Source organism: Rhinopithecus bieti, unplaced genomic scaffold (assembly GCF_001698545.2).
Source record: "Rhinopithecus bieti isolate Rb0 unplaced genomic scaffold, ASM169854v2 scaffold_81282, whole genome shotgun sequence".
NCBI classification, from domain to species: Eukaryota; Metazoa; Chordata; class Mammalia; order Primates; family Cercopithecidae; genus Rhinopithecus; species Rhinopithecus bieti.
Genome location: NW_016830182.1, coordinates 36419 through 45167, shown reverse-complemented (window position 1 = coordinate 45167; position 8749 = coordinate 36419). Strand labels below are relative to the sequence as shown.

Below are 8749 nucleotides of genomic sequence, written 5' to 3'. Positions count from 1 at the left end.
TTTTTTTTTTTTTTGAGATAGAACCTCACTCTGTCTCACTCTGTTGCCAGGCTAGAGTGCAGTGGTGCGATCTTGGCTCACTACAACCTCTGCCTCCTGGGTTCAAGCGATTCTCCTACCTCAGCCTCTTGAGTAGCTGGGACTTGGCTAATGTGTGTATTTTTAGTAGAGACGGAGTTTCGCCATGTTGGCCAGGCTGGTCTCGAACTCCTGACCTCAGGTGATCCACCTGTCTTGGCCTCCAAAGTTCTGGGATTACAGGCATGAGCCACCACACCCAACCAGGGCTCACTTTCTAAGGAAGAATTTTCTGAAAGTCTTTTCATTCACTTCAGGAGTAGATTGCCTGGGGACCACCAAAAATAGTAAGTCTAAATGAGAATGTATATGAAGCCCTTAGTAGCATACCTGACAGTAAATATTCAGTAAACTGGGGTTGCTAGTAACATTATGATTCTAAATAGCACTTGGGTTTAACAAAGCAGTGGTCTTCAAACAGGCTCCTCCCTTGTGCTAGCGTCATTTTTCCTTTGCCTCTCAACAGCACTCCAATTATCACAGCACAGCTAGACAAGGATGACGACGCGGATTATGCTCGCCTTGTGAAAGGGAGAATTGAGAAAACCCTCTTGGGAGAGGTAAGAAGAAATCCCTATTGATGACAAGAAAACTAGCTCAGCAACATTGCAAGGAAGTGTAAAAATCAGCTGCCATGGATTGACCAGCCTGTGGCGTGCACACTACTCCAACTCTTCAAAAAAAGCAAGCAGTCACATGCTCTTAGGAAAGGGGAAAGCGGCTGATTAACACTCTGATCTTTTGACACTCCAGATTTCCGAGTATATTGAAGAAGTGTTTCTTCCTGATGACTGCTTTATTCTCGTCAAACTCTCCCTGGAACGGATTAGACTTCTGAGACTGGAAGTGAGTCACATAATTAAATGTAGAGAGGAAGTCATCCTGTTAGTCCCAAGATAGGTACTGATAAACTAGGGCAAGAGCTAAGCAAGACAGAGGAAGCATTGCAGAAGCTTCTGTTTGGTTTCTAGTTTTTGTGATTCTGTCATCCCCTTACATTTTCTCTTTCTAAATCTGACCTTGATGCAAATATAGCCATCTAAAGACACACAGGAAATTAGTTGAAATCTTGTGCAGACCACAATACCAGTTCACTGTGACACGGTATTATGATAAGTGGTCTTGTTGTCCCCTCTTCCCAGTGTCTGGAAGGACCCTAGGGCTGGCTCTCTTACTCATCTGTGGGTCCCCAGCACCCAGCATGGCAGCTAGCCTAGGAAGTTCAATAAATGTGTTTAGATGGGGAGATTAACCTGCCTTCTTAAACTGGCATGCACGGGTAATAGGCAACAGTTGAAAGATGATCCGCCTTTCTCACAAACAGACCAACTTGGGGTGCAAACTGAGTAACTTCCCAACACCTCTTCTTTCTCTCGGGTAGTTAAAGCTGTACTAGCCCTTAAAACACATTCTGTCAGTTCGTTCTCTCACGCACCAAGGTCATATGTTACCCATATAACAGTTGACTCTGAAATGCAGCAACCTGCTCTCCAGTTTGGGGATTTCTCTAGCCTGTCTCTTGCTGCCTGCCTTGCGGCTCTTTTGCAGAAGAGCTGAGTTGCATCCAGGAATGTAGCAAGTGAACCATTGTGGAAATGTCAGGTAAAGGGGAGGCCCCACAGAAGCTTTTAATCAGCCTGGCCTCTAACCTCCAGCCTCCCTAGAGCTTCCCACAGAGGTTGCGTGTGTTGCCGTGAATTGAGCATGAATTTTCAAGGGCAAATATTTTGTGGTAGGTGAAAAAAATGCTATTTTTATGAGTAAAGCACAGATATATATACATAGTGAATAAAACAGATACGTAGTATATCTATGGTGTTAATTTCATGGTGCGGGTGGGGGGTGCTTAGAACAAACCTGACTAAAAGGACCTCTTAGAGGGGCAATAATGAAATAAAGGATGAAAAACACTGGAATCGAAGCCCTCAAACCTCTCAGTAACACCTACTCCTGGCCATGTTGCAGGTGAACGCTGAGACAGTGCGATATTCCATCTGTACATCCAAGCTCCGCGTGAAGCCCGGCGACGTGGCTGTTCACGGTGAGGCTGTGGTGTGTGTCACCCCCAGAGAGAACAGCAAGAGCTCCATGTACTACGTGCTGCAGTTCCTGAAAGAGGATCTCCCCAAGGTGAAACAGAAGTCGCTTCTCATGGAGACGCAGCATCTCCCTGTGGTGTGACACCCAGGGCTAGGACCTAAGGGCTTTGTCACTTAGTCCCATTTCTTCATTTCTTCTTGGCCTTATCCCCAAGGAGTTAGTCTGTTAGATTCCTCTCTGCTCTGTCAAAAAACTGATGTTAGAAAGAGGCGCAGTCCCCTCCCTTATCCCTAAAACTAGCTCTAGTGTGTCACAGATGACCACTGCTGAAAGCTGGGGTGATCAAGGTGATCATCCCAGGGCATGGATCACACCGTCCTCACAGCCTTCTCTGTCTCTGAATCCAGGTGGTGGTGCAGGGCATTCCAGAGGTGTCCAGAGCTGTCATACACATTGACGAGCAGAGTGGAAAGGAGAAGTACAAGCTTCTGGTGGAAGGTGATAACCTGCGGGCAGTCATGGCCACGCACGGTGTGAAGGGCACCCGAACCACCTCCAATAACACCTATGAGGTACCGCTTAGCCCACGGAGTCGCCTTAGGGTTAAGTTGTCTTCCTTGTGCCATCTGCAGGCCTTCCACTGGTTCCCAGCATACTTCTCTGACCATCCCATTTGCCCTGGGTCTACAACTAAAAATTGCCCAGCAATCCATTTCTGGAAAACGGCACAGGGTTTGCTTTGAACTTGCCGGGCAGAGGAGGAAGTGGAGAGAATTTGCAGTGGCCTCCCGAAGGGGCTGTTTCTGCTTATTCCTGGCTCTCTCTAGGTGGAGAAAACTCTGGGCATCGAAGCTGCCCGGACAACCATCATCAATGAAATCCAGTACACCATGGTGAACCACGGCATGAGCATCGACAGGAGGCACGTGATGCTGCTGTCCGACCTCATGACCTACAAGGTGTGTGGCAGGAGGCCCCTGGGCTGCCTGGGCGTCCCGAAACTCACTTTCAGGAGAATAAGCCTGTGGAGTTTCTAAGACATGTAGAATGCGCCGCTATGAGGACCATCAGAGAGGGAAAATAAGATGTGAACATTGCTCAAAAACCAAAGTATGCTGATCAGGCTGGGTGTCCTGGTCAAATCCCAGTATGAGAATTACAGCCTCATGGCAAACTCACACCCAGTCGGTGGAGGGAAGAGAGCTGGAGCTTGGTTCCATTCTTATCCTGAGTGTCATCCATCCTAAAGCAAAATTAGCCATTGCCAAAACCCAGAGAGTCCCATGGCAAGTTGAGGTGTTTCTTTCTTATCAAACCCATCCATCACTCTTCTGTAGCCATTCCCAGGAAAGAATAAGTTAACATGATCTGAAGTTGGGGGCAGGAGGCTGAGGTGGGTTGGTGTTTTGATTTTTTTTTCTCTCTTTTCCAAAAAAATGTATTTCCCTCTAGCTGTGCCTTAGGGCAGCAGGTTTTCATAAGGCTTCCCCAAACAAGTTGATAGTGTATTACAGAATATTTAGAAACCAGGTGAGGGAAATGGCTGTCGGTTCGACATCTTCTGTGAAGTCCTATTCTCTATGTATCTTTTACTTTAGTTGCAGGAAACAGTGTGCATGCAGTTTTTGTTTAACATCACAAATATTTTCCATCTTGTGTCATGGTTTTAATAAATATACTTTTAAAATTATGGCACAATATTCCTTTGAATAGAATTACCTAAATTTAATTAATTATCTTCATACTTGAGGTTTTTACATTCTTTTTTTTTTAGTTCTTTGAGCCATAAGAAATCTCTTCAGAAGTACTCCCCTTTTTTAAAGTTAGTCTCTGAATTCTAGTTCTCAATTCTTCTTTGTTCTGGTGGCATCTGGACGCGAGTGTGAAGTTCCATGTTGCCGATGACTGACCACCTCAGTGGGACACAGAGGGCGGACACATAGCTCCCCAGGGCCTTTCACACCTGATGCTGGGTCTTGGAGGATTTTTGTTGATTGTATTGAAGGTGCACCGTGCTTTGGTTTCAAGCTTTTGCCATTGGCGTGAGTACCACCGTGACTCTTTCTGCCTTGACGCAGGGTGAAGTCCTAGGCATCACTAGGTTTGGCCTGGCCAAGATGAAGGAGAGTGTGCTGATGCTGGCCTCCTTTGAGAAGACAGCTGACCATCTCTTTGACGCTGCCTACTTCGGGCAGAAGGACTCCGTGTGCGGTAGGTTTGATGTTTCTATGAACAGCATCAAAGGCCTTTACTATTTACGATTTAGACCATGTCTAGGCTTCTAAGGGAATGAAAGAAACTGAGTGGCAGAGCATTTATTTTTTCAAGAATAATGTCATAGATCATGAATTGGAACTGCTGGATCTTTTATCTCCAAAGCCTGACTGTAGCATCCTGCATCCCCGTTTACATCTGTTGGATGACTTCCCTCTGTCAGCACAGATGGTTTTTGGTCCAAGAAGAAAAGAGCAACCCTGAGCATGTAAGAATTTTTCTAGCCCTTGACTTTGTAGTTAATCACACTGATCCTGACCCCTGTGTATGACACCAGGGCTGACAGGAGAGGGTACTGGCTGGGCACTGGGCAGAGCAGAGTGTCCTGCTGTCCTTGGGAGGTAGCCCATTGATGCCTGCTCAGCCCCTGTGCCAGGCACCATATGTGCTAAGTATCTCAACCCACCCGTGGGGTGTGGATATTAAGCCCTTTGACAAGTCAGAAGACCAAGGTGACCTAGCTTGCTGTCGAGTCTACCAGCAGAGCCTTGCTCTGCACCATGCCTCATCCCCACCACTCAACAAAGCATGGCTCTGATGGGGCTGTACTGGCCTGCGGGAGAGGGAGCACGAGGGGAATTCTCCCCAATGTCTGGCTTCCCTGCCTCTTCTGTGAGACCAGCACTGACTGCTAAGCTTTGCTCGAGCCTTTCTGATTCCACAGGAAGACCCTGCAGGCCTGCGGTGGGAGCTGGTGAGGGGCTGGAGTTCGAGAGGGTCAGCAGCCTGCCCCAGGGCACACGCTAATCAGGACCGCAGAGATTCCAAGTCTGGCTGCCGTTTCCAGGCCAGAGCTCTGCTTCCCAGTAGCCCTTTGCTCTCTTACCTCCTGCTTTTGTATAGATTGGCATCATTAGAGTGTATACCTATTTTTTGCCTCTAAGATTAAGTTTCTGTTTTCAAAAGGGACATGGATTAGAAATGGAGGGAAAGAAATATTACATAATTCTTTAAGATAAAGAAGGATGAGAGCCAGGCATGGTGTTGCTGTCGCCCCAGCTACTCAGGAGGCTGAAGCAGGACAATCACTTGAGCCCAGGAGTTTGAGACCAGCCTGGGCCACATAATGAGACCTCATGTCTATTTAAATATTTTTAAAAAACAAGCGTGGGCCAGGCGCAGTGGCTCACGCCTGTAATCCCAACACTTTGGGAGGCTGAGGCGGGTGGATCACGAGGTCAGGAGTTTGAGACCAGCCTGGCCAAGATGGTAAAACCCCATCTCTACTAAAAAATACAAAAATTAGCCGGGCACAGGAGCAGGCGCCTGTAATCCCAGCTACTCGGGAGGCTGAGGCAGGAGAATCTCTTGAACCTGGGAGGCAGAGGTTGCAATGAGCCAAGATTGCACCACGGCACTTTAGCCTGAGTGACAGAACAGGACTCCGTCTCAAAATAAAAACGAGCATGAAGGGAAAGAAAAAGGAGCAGCAGTTAGAGTGGGGCGAGAGGGAGGTACATGGAAGACTGGAAGAAGGTCCAGGGCCAGGAGAAGAGTGAGTCTGCCTGACAACAGGGCTGAGACCCAGCACTCAAGCCTGACACCTGGAAACCGGGCCCTTGCTGCAGCTCTGCGGCCCCACACACCGCCAGTAACCTCCTTGACTGCCTGGCTGCCACCCCACCCCCAATTTGAAGTTTTCCCCTCCTCCTGGTCTTTCAGCACATTGTAACCCAGTGTTCGCCCTCATTGCATGTTGGTCTTTAGTTGTTTGCCTCTTTGGTTCCTTGTTAGCACAAAGTCTATAAGACAGTAGCCATTTGCTTGCTCGTCGCAGACTCAAGGCTTATGCCAGGTTGACATGGGGCTTGGAGAAAGAATCTGCAGCACCCCCTTGCTCCTGTAACTCTATAAGTGCCCTGCCTTCTGGGTATTTCTCATCAGTGCTGTAGATCATCAAGGCTCAGATGCTCTTAAGCCTGGCCTGGCCCCTTCCCCTGAGCACAGCTAACAGCTGCCTGCTGCAGTTTCCAAGGGATTGTATTCTACTCACTACTGTCCCAGTTGTTTGCTTTTCTTGTAGGCTCTAAGTTAAGGAAGTACTGGGTGGCAAACTTAGAGTTTCCTGAGCATCCTTTCGTATTCTTGCTAAGTTGTATTCTCAAAGGCACGGCCCTCCCAGGGTGCCTTTGGCTTAGGTGGGAGAGGAGAACTGGTGGAGCTGACTCTCCAACAAACTCCTGGGCTGTGAGCAGGCACTGCTCTTCCCTGAAAGCATATAATCCCCCCGGCCTGCACTCCACAGCCACGCTTCTTTTCTAGATTGGAAGGAAAGGGATTTTCCAGAGTTCAGCCAGTTGATGTGGAGTGGCGCTGGGACTCACATCCTAATTTTCTGACACTTAAGCCAATAGTCTTTCTTCCTGAAAATGTAGCTTGTGTTTAGAGGCTCTCTGATGTTCATTCTGGTTGGTTTCAGGGGTGTCTGAGTGCATCATCATGGGAATCCCAATGAACATTGGAACCGGGCTCTTCAAGCTGCTCCACAAGGCCGACAGGGACCCAAACCCTCCCAAGAGGCCGCTGATCTTCGACACAAATGAATTCCACATCCCTCTTGTCACATAGTCCAAGGAAAGAGGGACCATGCCTGACCTTGACTCCTTGTCCTGGCTGCAGCTAATGTGAAGAGTTTTGTGCTCCCTGGGACGGGGGTCCTGAGGTCCCCACCTATGCCAGCAATCAAAGAAGCCCCCTTGGCATCCCCAGGAGCGGCTCCTCCTCTGATAGGGTGCAGCTCACACCAGTGACCCTGACTGTGCCATACTGCTTGGGAGTGCTGAGGGTTTTATTGTTTGCTTGCTTGAAACTCAATCTATGGACGGCCCCACAGCTCCTGCACACCCTGCCTACCTGGACTTAAGGCCCAGCCAGGTGTCATGGCCCATCCCAGCTCACTGCATACATCCATCGGCTCCCCGTGGTGTCTTCACACCTGACAGTGAGCCAGGCCTGAGCCCTGCACAGGCCAGGGCACGTTCTTGGATTTTCCATTCCTTGGTCATGCTGGAATCTCTCAATGTGACATACTCATGTAAATATTGTTACTATTATTTATTTGTTCCAGTTGAGGGATTTGGAAATTTTGTTATTTTAGTTTTATTTTTGAAACCAAGCATCTATAGAAACCAGGAAAGCCAGCATGTAAGAGTCACTGGAAAAACTGGTTTAAGCAAATAGAGCCGTCTGGGGTTTGTAACTGAGCTGCAACTGTCATGAGGCCCAGGCAGCTCTGTAACATCTTCTGTAGATGCCCCTGGCTACCCTGTTGTTTCCATCTACCTCAGACCCCTATCATGGGGCTCTACCCTGTGACAAGAGCCAAACCCATTCTCCATGGCCTATGGAAGCCTCACTGGAGTTTGGAGCCTGCTGCGATGGGGATGAGATGGTTTTTTATAGAATTATACTTACGTTCCTTGGATGATCTCTAGTTGATTTCTGACGTTCTGAGTTGATGCTGTTAAGGTATCTGGGGTAGCCATTGGTTCTTGGATCTGTGTTAGAATGAGTGCTTTCCCTTCATACTGATGAGACTGTGGATTAAGAATTCTTGGGCCGGGGCGCGGTGGCTCAACCCTGTGTTTGGAATCCAGCACCTTTGGCGATGGCCGCCCGGAGACGGGGCGGATACACGACCGTGGGTCAGGAGCGTCGAGACCATCCTGGGCTAAACGCTGGCGAGACCGCGCGTCGTCTACTAAACAAATGACCAAGAAAGAAACTGCCGCTGGCGAGAGGCGGTTGGCCCGCGTTACGTCCCAAGCGTCTCGGGGCTGGAGACAGGGGAATGTGCCGTGACCCGGGAGCGGCGCTTGCAGTAAGCTGAGAGCCGGCCACGCACTCCGGCCTGGGCGCAGGCAGAACTCGTCTGCGCAAAAAAAAAAAAAGAACAGCAGAACACACAAAAAGAGAGAAAAAAAAGAAAAGAAATCTTGGACCCCTGAGAATATGACTATTCTTGACCTAAGTGATTTTTGGCCAGTGGTTGGGTTTAACATTCTATTAAAATTTGTAGTTTGGGCTGAGTGCTGTGGCTCACACCTATAATCCCAGCACTTTGGGAGGCCGAGGAGGGTGGATAGTTTGAGCCCAGGAGTTCAAGAGCAGCCTGGGCAACATGACAAAACCCCGTCTCTACAAAGAATACAAAAATTAGCCAGGCATGGTGGCACATGCCTGTAGTCCCTGCTACTGGGGAGGCTGAGGTGGAAGGTTCACTTGAGCCTGGGAGGTGAAGGTTATAGTGAGCCAAGATAGTGCCACTAATCTCCAGCCTGGGCAACAAAGCAAGACCTTGTCTCAAAAAAAAAAAAAGCTTAAAAAAATTAATTAGTTCTTATAAAAAATTGTAGTT

General features: G+C 48.5%; 1 protein-coding gene across 1 annotated transcript in view; it reads left to right on the top strand.

Moving 5' to 3' along the window:
• The window catches only part of POLR3A (RNA polymerase III subunit A), a 50913-nt gene extending 43094 nt beyond the window's left edge, over positions 1-7819 (top strand). The window contains exons 24-30 of the mRNA XM_017865203.1: positions 545-638; positions 832-924; positions 2044-2208; positions 2526-2690; positions 2946-3077; positions 4197-4329; positions 6812-7819. Coding sequence (XP_017720692.1) covers positions 545-638; positions 832-924; positions 2044-2208; positions 2526-2690; positions 2946-3077; positions 4197-4329; positions 6812-6960 — 931 coding nt within the window. The 3' untranslated portion in view covers positions 6961-7819. The remainder of the gene's footprint in view (positions 1-544; positions 639-831; positions 925-2043; positions 2209-2525; positions 2691-2945; positions 3078-4196; positions 4330-6811) is intronic.
• The last annotated feature ends 930 nt before the right edge of the window (positions 7820-8749 follow it).